The 24,114-nt window shown below is 52.1% G+C and overlaps 2 protein-coding genes across 2 annotated transcripts; one reads left to right on the top strand and one right to left on the bottom strand.

Annotated features, from left to right (window-relative positions):
- Positions 1-236: 236 nt before the first annotated feature.
- On the top strand, positions 237-11,369 carry LOC122365504 (tetraspanin-2A-like). Its single transcript, XM_043336771.1, has 4 exons — positions 237-711; positions 7,360-7,554; positions 7,943-8,119; positions 10,337-11,369. The coding sequence occupies exons 1-4, from the start codon at positions 622-624 to the stop codon at positions 10,598-10,600; spliced, it is 726 nt and encodes a 241-aa protein (XP_043192706.1). The 5' UTR covers positions 237-621; the 3' UTR covers positions 10,601-11,369.
- A 1,805-nt stretch (positions 11,370-13,174) lies between these two features.
- On the bottom strand, positions 13,175-13,867 carry LOC122365503. The gene has a single exon (XM_043336770.1). The coding sequence runs from the start codon at positions 13,865-13,867 to the stop codon at positions 13,175-13,177; it is 693 nt and encodes a 230-aa protein (XP_043192705.1).
- Between the last annotated feature and the right edge of the window lie 10,247 nt (positions 13,868-24,114).

Below are 24,114 nucleotides of genomic sequence, written 5' to 3'. Positions count from 1 at the left end.
GGGGGCGGGGGCGGGGGCGGATCCCGCCGAGGACTCGGCGGAACCTGTTGCCCAGAGATCACCGGTCTCCTCCCGCGCCAGAACGAGCCCGTTCCCGTGCAAATTGATATGGGCGAGAGAAGATGTTGCGCCATTACGGCCGGCCGTAACCTAAATCATGGCGGTCCTCTGTCGGCTTTATCTGGCAGTTTACAAAGAGCTACAGCGCTGCCGCACGGCGCGGCCACCCGACACCCGGAGAAGACCGAGCGACAGAAGACTCACAGGAGCACCGGCGACGGCAGGCGCGCAGCAGAGCTCCTTTCGACACTCCGTGCACGATAAGATAGCACACCGTGCTTTGTGTGATGACCTGAGGGGCTACATGCTGAAAGCGACTAACGCCTGTGGCTGTGTAGCGCCGTGTCAGGTGTGCCACTATCGGTGCGTTATCGGTGTTTGGACGTTAGCCCGCCGATAGGGAGTGTGAGTCAGGCCGGCAGCGATACACCGATAACGAGATTCGACGCTGTTCCGTCAGTTGGCCGACCGCTAGCCGTGCTTCGGGCGACGACAAACGCAGTGTCAACCGGCGCACGGAGGATTTTGGTGCAATAAGTGCGGATACAGGCGCCGTCCGCCATGCCCGGCAAGGGGAACTACGTGGGCCCCCAAGAGGAGACCATCGTCTGCCTCAAGTACACCATCTTCGCCTTCAACTTCCTGTCATGGGTGAGCCAGAGAGCGGGCGGGTGGGAACAAAGATGGCGGCGTGGTGGCCTCGCCCACTGGAAACGCCTGCCAGCTGATTTGTGCAGTGGCTTAATGATCATGTTGGCTACGCCGGTGCCAGTATATCGTTCCGTGTGTCAATATTAAATCATTTGAATTATATTACGGTGCCGTTTATCAGCAGGAGAGCGGTTTCTGCACCCCGCTCGAACACTGACTGCGCCAGCAACCTGGAGTCACTAACCGTGGCTTGATAAGATCGGAAACGAGCCATCTGCGAATAATACAAATCTTATCGGGCTCTAATGTCGAGTCTCAGCGGCACCATTTCTCCGATCCGCCATTCAGACACGGTTAATCGCGCTCCAGATGTTAACCCTCGCCGGCCGAGGGGGGGGGGGCGGGTGCCGCCCCCCCCATAGGGTTTTTTCGCGATAGCTCCGAACACGCTGGCGATAAAGAGCTGAAACTTGGCATACCTGACCTTTGATCCAAGCCGGATCTTTTGACACCAAACGCATTTTTGGGTCAGGTCAGGTCACTGACCTATGACGTCATAAGTGAACCTCTGCACGGTCTTCAGATGTCGCAACTTCGCAACGCCCTCACTGCCAGAGGAGATGTCACAGGGAAATGAAACTTGCAGGATCTAGTATCCATTATGAGTCTCACAACTTGTATATCTCGGATTTTTCCTAAAGGTCATATGAGGTCAGGTCATTTTCGTGACCTCACCATTATAACTAAGTCAATGGGGAAAAATGAAAACTGCTATTCTGGCGCCGGGAACGATTTCCAACTATCTCAAGCACACAGAATCGTGATTCTATGCACTCCTTGCAAGGTTAGATGCGTCACTTTTGCAATGTTGACCTTGCGTGACGTCATTTATGACGTCATCAAGGTCATATTAGTTTTTCGTCAATAACTCTTGATCAAATTGAGCTAGCGAGTCGGGAAAGCCACCAATGGACTCAGGAAGACCTGCCGAATCGAATGATATGCGACATGACCCCTTTCGACCAACTTCGTGACCTGGGGGTGCTGACCTGACCTTGACCTGAGGTCAACACCCCAAGTTGACCTAACCCGGACAAAAAGTATATCATTCGACGCGCCTGAGCGAGACGAACACGATGCTGCCAAAATCGGCGCTCTGTGGCCGTTTTTTGCGAAGTTGTTCACCAAAAACTGAACCGTACCTTGGGGCACTTGACCTGACCTCAGAGGTCACCGGTTGACCTAGGACCTTAAAATCGGGTACCAATCTCTGCGTCTCGTAACGGCGCACACGCTCGTTTTTTCCGCGACGCGCTAGCTCCACCAGGGGCGAAACGGCGAGGGGGGGGTCGTACCCGCCCCCCCCCCCCCTCGGCCGGCGCGTATGTAGAAAACCAATAGGTCCGGCGAGGGTTAAAAAAGCTCTCTCTCAGACAAAGACAAAGGGATGGCGCGGATTAAATAACTGCCACTTTCTTGCGAATACGAATGCTTCATTCGACGCCTTTGAGGCTGGTGTGAACTTTCTGACACCGGAGCGGCTTTGCTCGGCCCCGCGCCGCCTCAGTGCGGATTTCGCCGGCTCAGAGCTCGTCGGTCTTGGCTTCACCTGAATCGCCGCCAGTGATCCCCCATCAGACCCACCTCACAGCATGATCCGCAGTCGCTCCTCGTCCCGCTGGCTACACGAAACGGCACCCACCGCCCCGGATGCTGCCATTACAGCGCAGCGGAGACAAACTCAGCGGCGTCCGAGTCATTTCGCCGCCCCCGCCACCCCCGCAATACTAACTCGCCACATAGCCGGTGAATTCCGGTGCGGCTAACTGCGGTTTAATCAGCGACAGAAGACGGCAGTGCAGGATGAGAGCTGCGAGTCTCGGAGCTGGCACAGCTCGGTCTGCTGCATTACTGCGGGGCTGCTGCATAAGCGGATCTGCCACCGTCGCCGCCGAGAGGTCTGCCGCCGAGAACTGAAACTGAATCGGCAACTGAGACTGAGCAGACCAGCAGTGCTATCCTGGGCCGCAGCCGTGACAAATTCACCGGGAGAACGACAGCCGACCCATGCGGGTCACCCCCGGTCCCCGGGGTATCCGGTCGGAGGCTATTTCAGACTGCTGAGCTGGCTGGATCCGATCGGGGGGCTTTAGACGCCGTCACCCCACACAGCACCGAGCTATAGCACAGCATTCAGTTTTCAGAGGGAATAATAAAGATGTTGAGTCGCGTTCTCCTACCCACCCCCGAGGACTTTGTCATTCAGCTTCTCCGGAATAAACTTACTCGCACAAGGTGACACCAAGGTGTACCCGATGAGGTGTAACTTATTATGAGAAAGTGTTCCACGGAAAGGTTAGCTCTTGGTGCAGGATTGTTCTCTGGATCGGTAATCGCTACTCCTGTCGAGCCGGCCCCTTAGCACCAGGTCTTATGGCGGAACGTTGCCTTGCAGTCACCTGGCAGCTGTCAGAGCCGACAGCCGGCAACTCAGTGGACGTATCGGCTTAATTAAACTCTTCCCAAGGCCGCCTAACGATTCGACAGCTACCGTGACCGATGACAGAGCCGAGAGGGGACAGATGACAGGCATGACAGAGGCCTAAGCTGGTGAGGAGCATAACCGTAAATCCAACACAAGAAAACAATGAAACGTACCCGGCGACCACATAACCATTTTAAGCGCTGCTCGTCACAGCTCATCTTGTCATTATTTTGCTCAGTATTATTGAAACTGATAGCAGCCACCAGACAGATAGACTGATATATTTACAGATACATGCTCACCTACTTTGAAACATTCTTGGGCTTGGTCACGTCCCTAAAGTGAGATTCTATATCGTAGTCTAACAGCATGGCAATGAAGTTAAAAATGTCAGTCATGACTCACTGTCCCCAGAATGCATAATGCTTCTTTTAATATTAAAACATTTTCGAGTCTGTTACAACTTGAGACTGTAAAGAAGAAAACAGTGGGTCTCTGAATGCCAACCCAGTGTGATGTTGCCATATTGTGCTGTCGGAGCACAGTTGTTCGTTGGTAGTCTCGGTAAGTCGGTCTCATCCTGCCGCCCTTTCCGGCTGCGTTTCCGTGTCCCATCAGTGTGATCAGAGCTCCAATGGCCTCCCAAATGTCGACAAAACTCCCCGGTCCGGCGGGTGTTGAACAAAGTTGGACACGCTGAAGGTCGTGAGATGTGACGCCATTCTCAGCCATCCTGCTGTCAGCCACGAATCTCCCGGGGGCTGAGCTGTCGCGGCCGACCTCCCCGTTCAAAGGGCTCGCATGCCCCCGGCTCCCAACTTTGTGTTTGTTGGACCAATGAGCCGAGTACCACTCAGGTAACGAGAGAAGTTAGCGGAAATGCTGCCAGGCTGTTGGACATCGAGGGTCTGCTCTCCTTTGTTCAGAGGTCACTTCAGAAGTGCAGGCCGACTCAAAAGAGCGGCCCGACTCCAATCCGTGATTGAAAAATCAGGTTTCTTGACAAGTCTTAATGTCGTTTGGGATGTTTGGGCCGATGTTGAATGCCAATCGTGCGAACGCCGAGACCAGCTCTGGACACAACACCTCCCGAAGTCGAGCTTCCTGGGTCAGAGCTGGCACTGGCTGGGTGATCCAATTGTTGCAGGGTGAACGGGGCGCCGATCGATGCCGACTCGCCGGACGTGACCTGTGCGGCCGGTGGCGTGCCTCCTCGGCGATTGACTTCAATAACGTCTCCAGAGTGTCTGATACTGTCGGGAATGAGCCGGTCCTTCCGGGTTTGAGGAAAAAGTAGACCGCTGACAGAAGACGACGCTGCACCACTCTGCTGAAGTCCACTGCGCATTACATTTTGACATAAAATGTGTTGCTAGGAAGGGTCGGCATAAGAAATATGTAATGCTGCTGCAAATCGGGAAATGAAAGTTCGCTGTTACTTTGGTGGCCTTTGCATTATTTGGCAGAACAAATACTTTAGAGCAAAAGGGAAAATAGTTTTGATGTTTCATGATTGAATGTTGCGGTGAAAACTCTAAAACCGTGGATGGCAACACCAACGTCTAAAGAGCCCGTTCGAAACATGTAGAGTCGACCTAACAAGCTCCATTCAGCAGCGGATTCCGCCAAGAAAATTCCCCGGGAACTAACCAGGCCCATTTGCATCTGATGTTTGCATGCATTCAGTCATGCCATTGCTGACGCTCCTTCACTTTCTGCCTGCTTAGACTCACTCCCTTTCACTTAGTTTCGACGGTTCGTGCCTAAAGCTGCCCAGCTGGCATTGTTTCAGGGTGATCAATTGTGCTGATTTCGTAGTTCGTGAGTTGCATGCGTCTAATTACCCAGACTGTTTTAAATTTAGAGGCAGTTCACGGAGTAAACGGGAAGAAGCCACATTCCTTCATGTTATGAGAAATATTTTTTCCAACAAAATGCATGGACAGAGTTCTATTTTCATCAACATTTAACCCTATTAGTGGCAGGCTCCTGGCTACCCCCTATTAGTGGCAGGGGGGGGGGCTGTTTACGACCCCCCTTGATATCTCGAGATCTAACGGGCCGATTTTCAAAATTCAAACGGCATTCGATTTCGCTCAACGTGATCTACATTTCTAAAAAATAAAAATTAAAAAATGTCAATAGGGGGGGTAGAGGGGGGTAAAAACGGGCAAATTGCAGATACATTTTAGACTGTTTATCACGGCCAGGTTTCTGAACCAATCTTAACGCAACTTTTGCCGATCGATAGAGAATGAACCAGGAATTCACATGGATCCTAAAAATATGCATTTTCAAAAATCATAGGCGGATACAGATAATTGAGATTGGGGGTACACAAAAAGTATAGTAAATAAGGTTTTTGTTGGTACTGTTTCTAAAAAGGGTGGTAATGGTCTTGTTATGTTATAACTTTCTTATGAGAGAACGACTAAAATTGTATTGGTAATGCATAGGCGGTGTCAGGGCACCTATGTTGGGAGGTAAACCATGACCCCCCTTTTTGGACGCCTGGATCCGCCTATTATAGCAAAAACGTGTCAAAAGAGGATGCACAATAACTGTATATGTTATCACATGATACCTTTTATTCACTGTTCGTAAAACTGGTGCAGCATCGTAATCTTCGCCCAAATGACTCGCTTCACGAATAGGACCCCCAATTCCCAGTGCTCTGGAGCCGCCCCTGGTAAAGTTATTAACTTGAAATTTTCGGGGAATGTGCCCAATTTAGTTTTAGGAAAAGTCAGAAAATTTCAGCATCGTAGCTTCAGCGGTTTCGGAGATATTCCCGAAAAACCTGAGGGGTGGATAAAAACAACCCCCCCTGCCACTAATAGGGTTAATGATAATACCTCGTCCTTTTATGGCAACCATCCGACATTCATTATAACCCGATCGAACACAGCACAGGCCTGGACTTGAGCCGAAACATTTCGCCTCCAAGAGTTTCGGAGCGGGAAATTTTCAAAGCACTTTTTAAGCAAGGAAAGTACTCACAGAGGCATTTAAACAACGCATTGAGTTGTGAAAGGTAAGCGTTATGCCACCTTCCTTTTGAAAAAGATAACTTTTTTTAATGAAGTTTCTGAAAATTACTTACATTCACAAAAATATTGTAGTGGAATGGTAAAACGTGTCTTACCCACGGCTTCATGTAATGTGCAACGTTAAAATAGCATTTTATTTATAATATTAGCACCACTTTATGTATTTGTGCATTCGTAGAAACAACTATCGGCATGAGAGTGTCAGGTGTGCAATATTTCCCCGCATGCAAAACTCGCTGAACTAGCATTCCTTACTTCCTGTGGCATTCATTGTGCGGGCTGTTATGTGTCATTACAATATGGCACCACATAGAAAGAAAGAAACTCTAGACGTGTTCTTAAGCTGTTACAAACCACTGATATACTGTTACCAGTATGGTGATATACTGTTACCAGTATATCACCATGCAGGCAGTACCCGCTAATTAAATCAGAAAATCAGGAGTGCGCGGTGATATGCGGTCCCGTGACATGCACGGGGTACAAACAAAAATTACCATTACCCCTTGTGTAATGGCACGGCCCGTGCGCTGGAGCTCTGCTCCGGTGGTGCGGCCGTGCGTGACGGAAAGCCGTAACGTGATGAACTGGGCGCGTCACGGACCTCATAACTTAATTCGGGTAGTGCCAACTCATCGACGGCAGCAAGTATGTGCCAGTAGAGCGACGGAAGCGCAGCCGAGCTGTTCATGCGTGTACATAAGTCATGCATCTCACTTGCCGCTTGCAAAGAGGCATTACGCCGAATAGTTGTTCTCATATAGAGCTTCACCTATATAAGCATTGTGATGTCGAGCAATTTCGAATGAAAAATATGTCTAGACTTCGATACAAAAGAGGGCTTCGGTAGCTATACCAAATACAATTTTAACCTCTAGGCAGAAATCACTTATGTTCCGACAGATATATTATATTTCAGCGGGATGAAACAATTTAAAGATAAAATTCACACAAAAAACTTGGAACATGTGATTATTTACTTACTATACTTAGGCAGGGTGAACGCTTATTGCTCACTACCGCCATCGTTCTGCTTCCAATACCACCACGTTAATCATGAAGGCGCGAACTTCATCACACCCATTCACACTGCGATACTCTTCCTGTCGACAGCTGATGGGAGCCATCATTTTCGCCCTGGGCCTGTGGATACGGTTCGATGAGGACTTCCAGAAGTGGGTGAAGGGCCTGGGCATGCAGCACTACTGGACCGGCATCTACATCCTCATGTTCATCGGCCTGATCGTCATGGTGGTCAGCTTCTTCGGCTGCTGCGGCGTCATCACCGAGGCGCGCTGGATGCTCAAGGTCAGACGGACGGGATGGCTGAAAAGAGGAGGGTTCTCCAGCTTATTCCTAGCGGCTAGCATGGCCCGTCGTAATGACAACTTTGAACTAATTATGCTACAACTTGCATAAATTTACATTATATTGCAACCGTATTAACAAATTTAGATTGAAACTGGCTAGCTCCTTGCTTATATTCATCATATAATCGTTGTCATTTTTATGTTCTTCTTTTATGAGTTTGAATATCTCAAATACAATCAATGAAAGCAAATGGCAACGAATTTGCTGAGGCACCAAAAGTTTTCAAAATTACTAAGCTATTGTTGATTAAATTGCGATAAAAAGGACGATGTTATCTGTCATCACAGATCAGTCTCACAGTCTCCCCCCCCCCCGGCACCCCCAGGTATTTGTGCTGCTTCTGGCCGTCTGCTTCGTGTTCGAGATGGCCGGCGCCGCCTACACCCTCTCCAACGGCATCTACCACTCCAAGATATACCCGTGGCTACAGAACCAGCTGACGGGCATGGTGGCACGCTACTCCTACGACAAGGATGCACGCTGGGTGCTCGACATGATTCAGGTAACGTTGCGACTTGGGTTCGATTCCCGTCGCTGGCTGGTACTTTGCGACTAACGGTTTGAGTTTCACTGCTGAGGAAATGCAAATGCGGTTGAATTTAGATGCACAATGAAATTAATCAAGCGTACGTCGTTTTGTTCATCAGCGCTCAAATTGGAGCGTTTATGGTTATTTTCTCATTAAATTTTGTTGGTGCATTCATTTTCATCATTGTAATTTATTATTATTATCATTATCTCTCGTTCCTGGTAATTCGGCTCGGGTCATTGAGTGACGTCCACTGCTTTGATGTTGCGCCCGTCTTTTGCATGAAGTAGAATGTAAATGAATGACGCTGAAAACGCGGACCATTAATTATTTCGTTTCATGCGGTCAGAACCTGACGGCGCCACCGTTTATGATAAAGAGAATCGTCGTTTGCGTGTGATTCCGTCGTAACTCATCGTCCATGGCCCGTAAGTGGATTACATTATCAGTCGTCCGGCCGGTGAAGTGGTCTTTTTCCGCAGCGGGGCTCGCGTGTGCCCCACATTTCTGGCGCGTGTTTCTCCGAGGAGGAGGCCTGAGCGAATGCACATAAGCACCGCTTCCTTGGCACATATTTCACATTGAATTGGCCAGGATCAATACATTCCGTAGAGCAGTCGGAGAAATGGACTGCGCAGGCTCAACCGACAAAAGAAAGAAGTGGAAGATGATATTGCAATGATTTAAAAAGTCAGGTTTCTTGTTAGCGCTGCAGTCAAGCGTATCTCATTTAGAGGCATGTCAGTGATACTTAACCACTAAATAATCCTGGCTAAAGCCGTATAATCTATCACACACATTAAAGTTACATGACCCGACATGGCACGCGTTTGGTCTGGAGTTCGTCATGGTCGTCCAAATGTTTACATTCCCCTTGACACGGTGTGCGTTTGTTGTTAGGGAGCCCTCGAGTCCGGTCCCCGCGCGCTGACGAGGGCGGCGGTGTCCCTCGGCGTAGGCGTCCTACTAACCGTGGCCGGTTTACATTGACCAGTATCTCTGACACGCTCGCTGGCGGGCCGGTGGCTCCTAGGACGAGTGCGGTGCTAAGTGGCGGTACACACACCTCTACCGGTCACTGCTGGTGTCTGCTGCCTCACCCTCCGACCGTGCTCAAATCAATACACGCGCTGACGGCTGGCCGACTTCAATGGCCGCTGGGGACCCACACCTGCAGCGCGACGAACAAAAATCACACCGCCACTGCCCGGGCGGCCGCCACCTCCCGGTCGGTGCGCCAACGTTTTCATGCAACGATTTTCCAGCCTGGGGGAGCGCTCTACATATTTTCAAAACTGTAACAAAGGCCAACCTTTCGCTAAAATATGGATATTCGGCTAATTATTATTATTATTTAATACAGCTGCTTACATAATATACTTAAAATTTGCTTTCCTTTTAAAAGCATCTTTCAAGTCGTGAAAACGTAAGGCTTATACAAGTCCAGACGGAAAACAAGATAAGTCGAAGTTTACATTACTCGTTATGTTATTCAAGTCATTATTGCTTGTTTAATTTTTATTTGATTCATTGCTGCTATTGCCAGCTTTCGCAACATTATTTCAATTTATTTTCCCTTGTACTTATGAATGTAACGAAGTCTTAAGTTTTTTATATAACTGTATTACAGCTATCAAATCACTATCATATTCATGCCTCCCCTCTGTTGGAGCATGCTTCTTGCACCACCCGGCTCTCACCTGTCCTAGCAGTATCAAGTGTCTCAGATATGCCCTCACTCACGAACCCTGAAGGGTCGAGACACGGCTGACGCCCACCGGAATCGACACACGACACCTTGAGGAAGTCAGTCAGCACGATCGTGTGGGCGACTCGAAAGACATGCTACCCTACAGCAGCAGCCGCTATGCGTACTCAACTCAGATACCTACAAAATCAGACAGACGGGCCGACAGACAGACAGACAGACAGACAGACAGACAGACAGACAGACACACAGACAGACAGACAGACAGACAGACAGACAGACAGACAGACAGACAGACAGACAGACAGACAGACAGACAGACAGACAGACAGACAGACAGACAGACAGACAGATTGGAGGGCAGAGACTGAACCCATCCCATGATTTTTTTTTAATTCCTCCCCTTTTGTTGCAGGAGCTAACCTGACGTCCTTTGTGCTCTTTACCTCCCTCTAACACTTCTGTCCCCTCTCCTTTTTCAGGAGTACGTGGGTTGCTGCGGCGGGAACGGCTCGGGCGACTACCAGCAGTGGCATATTCCGACCCCCAACACGTGCCGCGACCCCATCCAGGGCAACGAGTGGGCCAACAGCTGCTCCCAGGAGATCACCTTCATGCTGCAGATCAAGACCGGATGGATCGCCGGCATCACGCTCTTCCTCTGCTTCTTCCAGATCCTCATGGTGCTGTTCGCCTTCTGCCTGCACTCGGCGCTGAAGTCGGAGGAGAAGAGCTATGCCAAGTAGATGGTGACAGAGTGAAGTCAGTCAGGACAATGTCTAACTTGCTTTGGGAGGTTTTGTGAGAGCTATTGAGTAGATACCGGTCATCTGACATTATGTAGGATAGTAGCATGACGCCAGAACGGTATATGTTCATGATTTATCCCTGAGGCAATCTGAAACCGGTTTTCTGTGGTGTTTTTCTGTGTGAAGTCTGTCCACCTTCAACTTTGAACCGATCAGGGCCGTGCAGTGACCTTCAAAGATCGATATCACTTATCAGTTATCATAAACGGACACTTTGTGCTTTTAGTTCGCGTAGGCAGTAGGCACCAAAATGGATATAGGCCGTAAATAATCAAAGTTGAGTCAGTTTAACAGCATTTGTTTGAGGCACACTATCTTTGTAAGGTAAATGGATAGCCAATGACCATCACGGATTCATTGAGCAATGAATGCTGCAACCCAATCATGCGACGAAGTTTTTCAGCGTCTCTTCGAACAAAGTTGCCCGGTCCTTCTCAGCCTTTGGCCATGCATAGAATGAACTTAAGGAATGACGCGCCTACCTGTATGACTTTGTGCCAAGGTACGGGAGGAAGCTAGAAGTGTACAAAAGGGCATCATCTTATATTATCTTTTAATTGCAAATGACGAAATAAAATATTCAATAGTTAATGAAAAGACGTTTACTTTTTACTCCATTTGATAAGCAAGTAGTGAACAAGATATTCAATGCATTGTGTTGTCCCGCTTTTTATTTGTTTTGTAAATATATTTGTACATAAGGAAACTTGTAGATTCTCATCTTTAGAAAAACAAGACGGGTCAACCAATCTTAGGTTCAAGACTTTTCCGTTCAGAGAAACAGAGACGGTCTCATACAGGGAACAAAGTCAGTCGATAAAGAAATCACGCTATCTGGACACCTCAGCAACTCTCCCATGTCCCGGACAGAACATGGACGCCCGACACTTTTGCAGAGTGCCGATTGGAACATGTTGATTTCATCTGTTCTCACGGTTTCCCGCGCGACCACTCACACGCTGCCGCGTAGAGCACGCTGTGCCCCCGACTCACGGCTAACTCAGATCAAAATGGCCGCGGTTCACCGTCCTGACGGCTGACACCATGGTGTTGCAACTTCCCGTGACGGCTCTGTCGGCGTCGTGATTGCCCCAGTGACGTCATTAACTATCAACGAGTAATGCCGCCACTATCAGATGCTGCCAAACATTTGTCATTGACAGCTACGGCGGCTCAACGCCCATAGTTTGTCACTGACGAGTCATCGATGATCGAATGCCTCGAGTGGGTGGTGAAATGACGTGGTTTATCGCGCTACCTTGATCGTGGAAAGAGCATATATTATGATGCGCTTTCGGGCGAATCTATTTGTTGCAGCATCAGCGAAAAACGCCATGTCTGAAGGCGGCGATTCATGTGCTGGAATATCAAGATGTCAGGCCCGCTGAGCTGAGCGAAATTCAACGGAATCAAATGACGCGAGATTCGGGGAAGACGGATGTTGTCTCTGTTCTTCAGAGGGATGTCTCCATTGTTATCGATTGATCCCATGGTTCGTGCACATCGGATCGCGTCACACCGTCACATACCGTGTCACACAGTCAGCCGTCACACAAAACGTCACGTGACGCACCCGTCACTCGGCAGAGACGGAGCGCGTTCAGGACCGACTGTGCCGTCGACTTCCGCTGTCTCCCCGGTGATTGATTCGTCACCTGAGTACCACCTTTTGGGTGTGACGACGGCGGCACAGCGAGCCCTTTGTGCCGGTTCACATCTGTCAGAACTCCGTCAAATGCCCGCCCCTGTCCCGCACGTCACACTCGCTGTGACGTGTCGACGGCCGTTTGTCAGACGGCGCCCGCCCCGTCGGAAACGTCGTCAGCCCGCCGCCGGAGACCGCCGCTACCGTGACCTGCTGTCGTGACCTGTCCCACGCCTCGGGCGGGGTCAACCCTAATGAAATTCGGGTCCTGTCGACTGCCGCACGTCGTCTGTGACGGGAGCGACTTTTAGAGAGGTGGCGACGGCAGCGCGCACGCCGGAATAAAGTGCGCCGTTTTTTGTGTTCTTCCGTCGTAGCGTCGGCGCTCCGACAGTGAACAGTTGGTTTTATGGTGCCGGCGGCGACACAGGCCTCGCCGAGCCGACTGCGAAGTGCGGCCAGCAGTTGTTTTGGAGCGAGTTTGTTTGCTCTTTGGGATGTTTTCGAGAAATGAGTGTGGTGGCCTAGAATACGCAAGAGATAGCAAATTCCTTTCAGTTATCCGGGCGCTATTTCGCCGGCAGCGCACCCGTCTGTTGTTTTCCCACCAGCCACTGCAAGTATCTAGATAAAGCCGAGTCGCCTGCAGTTTAATCCAGGGAGACGCATTGCTTCATTCAGACATACAGGGTGTTCCGAAAAAAGTGTCACAGTTTCAAACGTGTATTATAAACGCTTGACAAGTATTAACGCATTAAAACATACACCATATGAAAGCTCACGTTTGTCGTTTTTCAACAAGGTTACTCTCGTATCAGTGCTATAACTCCTTGCCAGAGGGCAGAGGAGTTCCTGCGATCACAAGTTTACGCGAACTTCTTGTAGTTCACGTTCTCGATATGGGCACCACCGCGGTTGAGACACGCCTTGATTCTGGCCTGGAAACTCTCAGCGACTTTCGTCAGAGTCTCGGGACCGACTTGATGCAGGTATCTTTCGACGTTCTGCTTAAGCTGGACCAGTGTCTTGGGCTTGCCTGCGTACACAGTGTCCTTGGCAGCCCCCCACAGCCAAAAGTCTAGCGGGTTGAGATCAGGGCTGTGGGGAGCCCACTCATGGGCGGTGCCGAGAGACATGAGGCGAGCGTTGAACAGCTCCTTAAGGCATTCGATACTCTCACGCGCAGTGTGAGGCGGAGCTCCGTCTTGCATGAACCATGCCTGTTGCAGTTGGTTATCGGTGAGCATATCGGTCAGATCCGCGTAGAATTCCCGGATGACCTCGCGGTAGCGCTCGCCATTGATGGTGACGGTCCGGCCATCTTCTTCGAACCAGTAGGGACCGAGGAGGCCGTGAGTGGCGTTGTAGGCCACGAAGGCAGTGACCTTCGGGCCCTTCAGCTGCTTCTCCGTTACTTCTTCCGGTGGTGAGTTACCCCAGAAAGTGTTGTTGTGGTTGTTCACCGCACCGTTCAGGTGGAAGTGAGCCTCGTCTGAGAACCAGACTCGGTTCACCCACCGCGCGTTCCTCTCCATCTTGTTGGAGATCCATTGACACATGACTTGCCGCTTTTGCCTGTCCCGATCCGTCATCTTATGTCTGGTGGATATTATGTACGATGACAGTTTTAGCTCGTCGCATAGGATGCGTCTTACGCTGGTTTTAGCAAGTCCGAGCTGTTGAGAGCGTCGACGGAGCGACTTCTTGGGACTGGCAATGACGGAATTTCGCACGGCCGCGATGGTCTCTGGGGACTTTGAAACCGATGCTGGCCTGCCGCTGCTGCCCCTGTGAGTATTCAGGACTGAACCTGTTGTCTCAAAATGGTTAACAAACCTTGCAATGAGTTTGTTGCAGGGCAGATCTCGAGTTTCCATGTCACACTCGCGTCGAAGTCGGCGGCGGACGGTGACGTACGATTTCGTCTCGAACCATAATCGGACGATTTTGATTTTTTGTTCTGGCGAGAAAACCATCGTAGATTTTGGTGAACCGTTTTGTCCACCAAAATCGACAAGGGTTGTGAGCAACATATCTTAAGCCAAACTATTTCGGACAATTTTTACGGAAATCGCACGTGACTAAAATCGTGACACTTTTTTCGGAACACCCGGTAAAGGCTCTGTTGTCATCGACAACAAACTTGGCGTGATGAGAGAATATTTCAGATATGAGGCTGTAAATCGACAGAACTTCACATTGATGTAGTTTTATGTGACGGCGCCGGCTTAGCGAGCCCCGAAGCAACTATATCAGCAAAGAAGATCGGATTTTATGAAATCGAAAGGCTGCCGATGTATTTAGTATCATCATGAGAAGCCACACTAACGACCGTTTTCAATTTCTAATGACAGTTATGGGGACTGAAGCTCAGATTTCGTGACGTTTCTTCTTAGATATGGTTATTGGTCTCCTCTCGATCGATCAACCAATGTGGTTTAAAGTTCACAGCTACCTACACTCATTGATATTCAACGCGACAAATTTACGAGTATAGTTGTCCATTGAACCATCATCTTAAATTCAATCATCCCCAAAATAAAACGATGTTTCTCTTGAATTATAGCGCATGTTCTGTTGATAAGGATATAAAGCAAAATATGGATCCTGTATTAACAGTTGACTGATTAGTGAGTAGGTACTATCAGCAAACTCCAACTGGTTGTTTTTCACCATGCATACATAACTTGTAAACGAGTGATCAGAGAGTAATATTGAGAGAGAGAGAGAGAGAGAGAGAGAGAGAGAGAGAGAGAGAGAGAGAGAGAGAGAGAGAGAGAGAGAGAGAGAGAGAGAGAGAGAGAGAGAGAGAGAGAGAGAGAGAGAGAGAGAGAGAGAGAGAGAGAGAGAGAGAGAGAGAGAGAGAGAGAGAGAGAGAGAGAGAGAGAGAGAGAGAGAGAGAGAGAGAGAGAGAGAGAGAGAGAGAGAGAGAGAGAGAGAGAGAGAGAGAGAGAGAGAGAGAGAGAGAGAGAGAGAGAGAGAGAGAGAGAGAGAGAGAGAGAGAATGGGTGAAATTGACATAAAGGCAGACCAGGCCAAAGCGGCTTGACAAAAATTTGAGTGTCACAAATCTCTAACTGAATAAAATGACCAGCCGACGGCCGCTGCCCCAACCGGAGCTCCATGCCCCCCCCTCTCTCCACCAATGCTCTGAGCTCGTCACCAGAACACCACCCGTGACGCTCGACAGCAGCGCTGCACCGCCGTCACCCCGCGAGTCTCGCCCCATACCTCACCCTCGGGCTGCGTAAAGGCCAACTGCGCGTGTCAAACTCCGTCTCAGGACCCGGCACATCCCTCACGAGTGTCATCCACGCGACGGGCACCCTCCCGGGAGAACGCATCCACTGCGCGAGCAGCGCTCTCCAGACGCACTTTTCCGAGCAATTTTACGAATTATCTAGGATCTATGGGTTAGTGTCTGGGGAGGCTGACTAGGATGGGACATCAGACGTCGCGGGTCAGACGCAGTCATGGCCCGAGGCGTGCTGGGGAGTCCCCAGGGAGACCGGCAGACGGCTCCGGGACAGGACGATATGGCGACCCGTTCACTGCAGCATACCAATCGCGATGTGACCCATGACGTCACAGGCGCCGCCGCCGCGTCCATTTAGGTGACGTGGCGCCCACTTACCTGATCCCTGAGGTCGTGAGCTGTGCTGGATAGCAAGTTATTTATGGTGACATTTTCTTAGAAGCTGTTGAATAAAATACCATTTTCCGTCGAATTCAGATCAGCAATACATACCTACAACTTCATCCAGTTCCGGTCATATATGCAGAGTTGTCCATAAGTAAAGCTGGTGAAGCCAAAGTTGTTTGCTTCTTGCGACCGTGTCGAATACCTATTCATAGCTTTTCAGCATTTTGTCTTCGTAAATATTTGCATCTTATGATACTGTACACTAAATGCAAATAAATAAAGGTAAAAATATCACCAACGCCGTTCAGTGAAGCTAGGAAAACGCCGAGTTGGGAAAAAGAAAAATAGTAAGCGCAAAGGCCGTAGTTTTGCCTTTGATGGACACCAGTCATCACGTAACAACAGCAGCGTGACAATGTTGCGCGACAATAACCGGTGCCGTCTAACCATCTCATTGTCCGTCTGCGGCAGGCTACCGGATGTCTTTATCAAACACAGTGAGCAGCTGCCTTGACTTCCGCCGCGAGCCTGGTGATCTCTCGAACGTTGCAGAGGACACGTCACGGTCCCGTGGCACTCGGCAGCGGTGGCAGACTTCCTGTGTCACCACCATCCGGGGGTGCGTGGGGCGGTCCCGGCGGACGACTGCGGCCGCTCGGAGGATGTGGAAGGAACACGGAGGGCGTTCCGTGGCGCGATAGCAGCAACAGAGACCTCGTGAGGCTACCACAGGGCGGTGACTCAGTGTTTTGGTGACCTGGGAAGGAACAGCGGTCAGCGGGGCGCGGCTGTCCGAGGCGATGTTCGCAGCTCGGCGGCCGTGCTCCAGTGATCGCGCACGCGGATTACTGCCACCAGTCGGCAGTTGGCGCATGCTCGCTGCTCACTGATGTTGTGATATGTCCAACAAGCTGGCCCAATTTCGGCGCCTGTTTCCGGCTCGCTGGGCTATCTGGCATTCCGATCTTAGCACGCTACTGGGCGGTGAAGGGCTGAAGGGGGCGAGCATGCACGGTCTGTGGCGAGCAGCGTTTGACCTTTACCTTGGCCTAGCCTTTCTCCACAGTCGAGGGGCTGGTCATAGCTTGTTCACCATTCCCTAAGTTTCGCGCTTAGCTCGTAGTCCACATACGATTACCTACCCAATGTTTGCATTATAATGGGACCGCCCTTGTCGTTTCTTCGCCTTACTAGCCGTCCCACCCGTGAGCAGTGCGATCTGCCCAAGGGGCGCCCAAGACTCCGTGACAGAGATGGGCGGAACCTCCGAAGTATTGTGTCCCTCCTTCATCCGACTGTCAGCTCGGATCCTGTCAGGTTTGAGCGGCACTATGGCAGTGCACCGTGGCGATCCACTGTGACGACACACTGTGACTACATGCTGTGATAGCTCACTGTGGTAGCCCGCTGCGGGGCACGGTGAGTGGCCTCACGTTCGCCCAGTAACGACTAACGATCTCCGTCGTACGCCTGTCAGGGACTCGGGTTACTAGCTGCCTGTTGCCACTCTGTGATGGCACAGTAAATTCAGCACGAAATAGCCCACAGTCTCTGAGGCACAGCTCAGCTTTTAATGTAACTTGTCCTAGAAAATACGGCCAGATAAATTGCTGGGACAGCGACCTGTCCTAAGCCCGACATCTCGGTGCAGCCATCTCAGTCTTACCTCTCGGATTGTAGCATGCAGCTATTATAGCCGGCAGGGATATCATTTCTGGGGATAGGACGCCGACCTTAGCCCGTCTGCGTGAGTCTGCGGTGCCACGGTCTCCAACCGCCAGACGGAGTTGCGCTCGCGGTAGAACATGCGGTCTGTTTTTATCAACAGGTTAGCCCGGGCCGAACCAGCAGACCAAACCACAGTCTGGGGACCTGCGAGGGCCCTCACCGGTCGGTGGTCGCCCCGCAGCCAGCGCAGACGCACCTGGCGGTCGGTCGGTCGGGGTTGGGGTGTCGCCCGGCGCGCCGACCACCCAGCTCTTTGTTTCGCGGGTCGTCTGGCGGCCGACCCTCTGCGGCGCCGTGACCAATGGCAGATAACACGCTGGCGTCGTGGCTAATGGCGCCCGGTCAGCGGTAATTGGCTCGAGGTGGCCGCGGAGGCCCGCCGCCGAAGGGCTTCACGCCGCCGCGGTGCGTTACGTGGTCACGGGTTAAGGCGGTGGTTAGAAATGGGGCCAACGACACTGCGACGATGTGCCGATCCGCCGAACCAGTTTTAGGAGTGGCCGAATCGGTCTGGGACAGATTAAACCATTTGTCAATGGCAACGGCTCCCTAAGCCCCTCTATACACCGATCGTAGTTTACATTCCGCGTTATCTGAGACGCAATCCTTCCGTACGACCCACTTAGCCGGGATTATCTTTTGCGCAATCAATGAGTGCGACACGACTTTGATCGGACAGTTATGCAGAATGCGGATTTGGCTTCAATGTCTTGGGCTGAATGGATTGTACGGTGGCACTGATCTACTCAGGAACGAACAGAATTGCTTCGTTGTTTGCAATCCTGATCGGCTTCCTCTTTCCTTATCTCCTTCATCTTACTTCTCTCTCTCTCTCTCTCTCTCTCTCTCTCTCTCTCTCTCTCTCTCTCCTCTCTCTCTCTCTCTCTCTCTCTCTCTCTCTCTCTCTCTCTCTCTCTCTCTCTCTCTCTCTCTCTCTCTCTCTCTCTCTCTCTCTCTTCCTCTCTCCCGCCCTCCATCTCTCTCTCCCTCCCTCCTTCCCTCCCTCTCTCTCTCTCTCTCTCTCTCTCTCTCTCTCTATCTCTCTCTCTCTCTCTCTCTCCCTCCTTCCCTCCCCCTCTCCCTCTCTCGTCTGTCGCTGTCCGTTGCGGCGGACGTCCGAACACCCGCCTGCCGACAGCGTCGATTCCTATCGGTGACGGCCGACACTGCGCTCCATCGGCTCCGACCCTGTAAAACACGACTGATGAGCGACGCGTCGCCGGTGACGACGTCGCGGACGCCTCCACGTCGCGCTCACACTGCGCCGGACCGCCCTCACGGCGTCACGGCTTCGGTCGATAGGCAGCAGACTTTTTGTCTCTCTAGGCCGTCTCCGAGCGCGACGGCGGGTGGTCTGGATCGGTCAGGAAGTACCGCGCCGGTCATAGCGGATAGCAGACTGCAGGGAGGTGGATGGTGTCGGCTGAACGGATGCCGCTATCGGCTGCGGAGGTCACGGTGTGTCGTTCGCAAGCACAAAACCTCGGCTGCACGGCAGCAGCGAAGTCCGGTCGAAGGCCCAACCACGTCGCTAATTCGGGACAGATGGCGAGCGGGAGCTGGGGTCGCCGTCCGCGGGTCACCTCCAGTTGATGAGCTATTCTCGCCTGTAGCGCTGGTTTAGCTTGTCGCCGGTAATTCGACACGGAGAGTCCACGTTTTCCCAGGAATTTCCGCAATGTACTCGGTAATACATACCTGCACTGTTTAAGTGTGATTGTGTGTTGCTTGTTAGCCGGCTTACCTACAAACTATGAAGACGGATTACATGTCATGACACCCATAAAACAGCTGATGCTACACGAAATCGATAGATAAATCAATGGTTATTGTGAAAATGACTATAATTACCGGTGCCCAATGACGTGTTCCTATTATTGCACGCTGCTCTTTGACTCGTCGGCTGAGGCAGAGACAGAGACGTTCCCGGTAGTGGGGAACCGTTCAGGTCACGCGCGGTGTGTCTGCTCCTCTGAGAAGGTCCGGGTCCCGGGCAGTTCCAGCGCAGCCGGTGGGGAGCTGAGGGGCGGGTCAATGTTGCACATCCACCAGCTAATGCCCACCCTGTACCCGGCTCTTACCATTCAACGGCCAGGCGTTATGACCGACCGTCTGACTCAGAAGATAGGCAGCTTTAGATGCCTAAATTACCGCATTCAACGTCCATAGCGCGCAAGTTATTTGCAAATTGCTACTATTGATCGAATTGCTTCCCTTCTAAGAGCATCTGACAAAATGATAGCTTTTGATGTTTCAGAAAAGTGATAAAGTGTGAATGATTGTTGTATACCATAAAGATGAGTGAAACATGTTAAATTGCGTTTAATTGGAATGCATCCATGCACTGCCGCTCATTTCACTGGTATGAAGCCGAGCACCGATCCCACTTGTCCGACAGAAGACGGCGATCTCGCAGTGCGCGTTTGGATAGACTAGCGTGACAGAGCCACATTGGTCATGCATAGAGATACCGGAGGACCGATCAGCCTTCGGAATTAATCAGCTGATTGCTCCATCTCGGCTCCGCAAGTGTGAGGCCGATGCTGCCGCGCGGGAGACACGTTCGCGGCTCGTGGCCGGTGTGTTCGTGTCGGCACGATTGCCTCTCATCGCGGCGGCGCGCACGATCGATGTCAATGAGTGAGCATTGTGCAACCGACATGAGAGCGTGGCCACGAGGCCATTATCTGTCAGCGTTAGCATTGTCCGAGCTGGCCTGAAGAGGGCTCGCGCCTCGCTAACAGCGTGTCGGCTAACCGGGCTGTCAGCAGGGTTAATTGCTGCTTGACAGACCTTCGCGTCTGAAGTATTTTCCAGACAAATGGGGTCGTGCAATAAGACGAGCACAATTACAAAGGGTGCTATGGAGAATGTGAATGCGAAAGTAAGCGTGAATTGAATGACACGGTACGAATATTGCGGACACTTTGAGTGTTGAATTATTTTCAGCATCAAACAAATTGTACGGAAGCGCCAATGACCCTTTCTTTGCCCTCTGACGTGAGCCCTCTAATTTATGGTTTGGCTTTGGCTGACCTTTCACAAAAAAGCTCATTAGAGACACCTGGTACTCGGCGCTGGCCACTGTAGGTGCCAGAGTGACAAACTGCGCGCCCTTCGGAACTCATTCGGCCACGCAATTATCACGTTGCAGCACGCGAAGCGGACACTTCCATAATCACGCCTCGGCCACACATTTCCCGAACAGCTCCGACACAATGTCTGGACATCCATCAGCTGCCCGGGAACAAAGGGGCAGTCCAGTCAGCTAGGGGTGCCGAGGGGAGCCCCGCACCCCGTCCTTCCCCTGCCCCCTATGGCAGGCGCAGGGCGGACCGACACTGAACTCGAACACGACATCCGACACTCAGCGGCGGCCATACAATGTCGGCGGCGATGGTCCGTCGCCACCCGTTCGGCACCGCCCCTCGGCATGTCTTAATTAGCGTGTGTCGTGGCCGTGTTGGGATGGCCATTACCTATGTCGAACAGCTTTGGGTAAAACGTCGACCAACGCTCACGCTACGCCCGAACGGCGGCGACGGCGAAGGCGGTGAGGGGCGCAGGGCGGAGGTGCAGGGCAACGCACGAGTCGCGAGGTCATACGCCCGCCGCCCGATTGCCGGTCGATGTTGATCGCTCGCAGGGTGGCGGGGCGGCACAGCTTGACGGCGCTGCGGCATTTGAGGTATTTTTACGGACGGCCGAGGTGCTGGCGGCTGATGAATGCGCTCGCAAACGGTCGCGGTCGATGGTCCGGCTCGTCGCCGTATTGCTCGTCGCGCCATGTACGACACATAAAGTGCCGCCGCGACCACTGCGGTTCCCGGCAGTCGTTTAACTCGAGTAGCCCCACTCCGACCGATGTTTTGGCAATGGGGCGAAATCATCGCTTAGATCTTGTTTTATTTGCAACAACCATGCCACAACATACGGCTATAGCCCTGGCCAGACATGCACTTGCCAAGCGGCCGCCTGATGCACTGTATACGTGATACATTTTAGCGGATTACCGAGCATGCACAAACACAGGCTTATGCGAAATGCCGGCACGACTTGTTACGCCCTAAGAAGTGGTGGCCGCGGCGGTGGTTGGAAGGGGGAGGGAACACATGGACGCAGAGTGAGGCCACTGAGCCCGTATAATCTCCTAGCCTTATCCAAACCCTCAGCCCGTGTCCAGCAATGGCGTTGAATTCCCGCATGCCACCAGCTCAACGCTGTCGGCGGTATTGCTATACTGGACGACCGCCAAGGCCTGCAATTAGTCTGGGTATCCCCAGCGCGTAGAGGTCAGCCGGGTCTGTGAAGTTTGAACAGAGTGCCGTGTTTGAGCTAAGGGCCGAATTAGATAGCATGGTGTCAGCCTGACACGAAATGAAAAACGCTAAGTTGGACTAATTCCTGATCTAATAGGAAGACAGGTTTGATCTGTGGCGTCGTCATCAAAGGCAAACATCGACGCTCGGCTTAAAATCGCTTTCGACCTCGTCAGAGGCTAATATTTGCGACCTTTCGTATGCACACAAGACAAAATCCTCTTCAGTTCAGATAACATTGCGTCACTTTTATCACCTTTCTAAGCAGTGCGTGTTTGTACTAAAGTCAAACTTCTAGATTATACGCTGTGCAATATCCCTCAATGAGCTTTCATCGCCCCATTACGAGTTTTACATTGCATAGACGGGCTGCGCGCGACCGGAACCAGTGGTCCCTACCCGATATAGCCCGACCCTTCTGACCTGTCGCATTAAATCGCTGCTGCCGTTTCCGCCAGCCACACTGAATACACACGACGTTTGCAATTGACGTTGGTGTGTCATATGCCCTGCGAAAGCGTTGAACCGTGAACACCTCCGGAACCCCAACGTGTCCTCGGGGGCCATTCCCAGGTCAAATCAGGAGCGAGGTTCCGGTCCCTGGGGCGGGGATGGGGTTGGGGTGTGGTTTGTATCGTCGGCCGGCTGTCGACTCCGACGGACCAGCTGTCGACGCCGACGGGCCAGCGGTCCGGGAAGTGCCGCCGTGTGCCGAATTCGGCCCAATGACTCACCCCACCTCCTGGCGTCGGGGAGTCAGAGGCGGGGACGACCGCACGACCTCCCACTGACAGCTTCGGTCCCGGACCTGGAGAAAGGCGCGCTGTGGGCTCATCAGCGTGTCAGCAGTGGTCCGGTTCTCACACATCAAGGCACCAGTTCTGGAGGTTCCTTCATGCCCAGACGTCCCTGATTTTCATGGAATGAAATCCTGAAGCTTTGTTGCTGATCCAAAACCCTTGGGCATCCGTGTTGGACTTTGCAAGTCCATTTCGCGGCTATCAATATCTATCGAGGCTCGATGTCCTTAATTGTCACGAATGCCAAATGTTCCCAAAAGCTCTACTTGCGCTCTGTTCAGTCCCAGCGCCACGCACTGAATATCGTTCACGAGCTCCGCTGATCCCCTGGGAACCCCGTCGGTCGCTGACCACCCCCGGAGGTCCGTCTGCGGTCCGACGCCCAGCCCTGACGATGATGGGTGTCGGTGACGACGCTGGACGTCCCGGCGCCCGCCGCAGCCGACGTGGCCGTCACCTGGAACCGTCTCATCTGTCATCGAGGCTGACGGGCCGACACGCTGCCGACACGGCGCCGCCAGCGCCGACGCCAGACGACGGATGACGGAAGTGACGGCAGTGATGACGGCGGCAAAACCCACCGAGAAATCATCGTCAAAAGTCACGGGAGCTGAGCGAAGACCAGACTTCGCTGACCGGCGGTGAAGTCATTACAGGATGAGCCGAGTGAACCAGTCAGCCGACTGTTGAGTGGTGGGATGCACCTGTCAATTCGTTCTGAAGACTCGGTAACTCACTATCGAGGCGCTGCGTCAGCGGACGATGATCTGCAGCGTTTGGTTGGACCTGCAGGGGGCAATGCTAGGACAGGTGACGAATTTAAGACAACGGGGTGATAATCGACGAGGACGCCCCACGCCGTGTTCGAGTGACCTGGCTCTATGACTAGCGTCAGAGCATCCTCAAAGAGTCGCAAATTTCACGGAACGAGACTGCTGGTTCAGACTAGATCGCACCTGGTGATTCGAGTCGGTCGTCAGGTCTTGGTGGCACCAGCTCTCGTATCGTGTGAAATGTCGGGCCTCGATCGCGTTGTGATCAGATCTCGCTGGGAACCGGACACTGGCTTGCTGCAGGGACGGGGAACATGAGGCGCTACCTCCGGGGGACGAGGGATCTCTTGCAGCAGTGCCAGCTCCGGGTCCGTCCGTCCCGATCCCAGCCGCCGGCCGGAGATACCATCGGCGGTGCGCGGTGCGTCAGACACCCGTGCACAGGTGCGTCAGACGTCTGTGCACGCCGTGCAGTGGCGCACCAATTAGCGCGTCCGCTGTGACTCACTGTCCATCAGCGCTGAGCTATGCGCCGCTCCGCCG

The sequence above is a fragment of the Amphibalanus amphitrite genome, unplaced genomic scaffold (assembly GCF_019059575.1).
Source record: "Amphibalanus amphitrite isolate SeventyFive unplaced genomic scaffold, NRLGWU_Aamphi_draft 000745F_arrow, whole genome shotgun sequence".
NCBI lineage: Eukaryota > Metazoa > Arthropoda > Thecostraca > Balanomorpha > Balanidae > Amphibalanus > Amphibalanus amphitrite.
The sequence above is the reverse complement of the archived record's forward strand: the minus strand, read 5'-3'. Positions and strand labels throughout refer to the sequence as shown.

Excerpts from the sequence above, each read along its gene's own strand:
- LOC122365503 (XM_043336770.1), bottom strand. The coding sequence starts at position 13,867 with ATGTGTCAATGGATCTCCAACAAGATGGAGAGGAACGCGCGGTGGGTG.
- LOC122365504 (XM_043336771.1), top strand. The coding sequence starts at position 622 with ATGCCCGGCAAGGGGAACTACGTGGGCCCCCAAGAGGAGACCATCGTC. Across the intron at positions 712-7,359 it reads CCTTCAACTTCCTGTCATGG|CTGATGGGAGCCATCATTTT; the intron begins GTGAGCCAGAGA and ends TCCTGTCGACAG. Across the intron at positions 7,555-7,942 it reads AGGCGCGCTGGATGCTCAAG|GTATTTGTGCTGCTTCTGGC; the intron begins GTCAGACGGACG and ends CGGCACCCCCAG.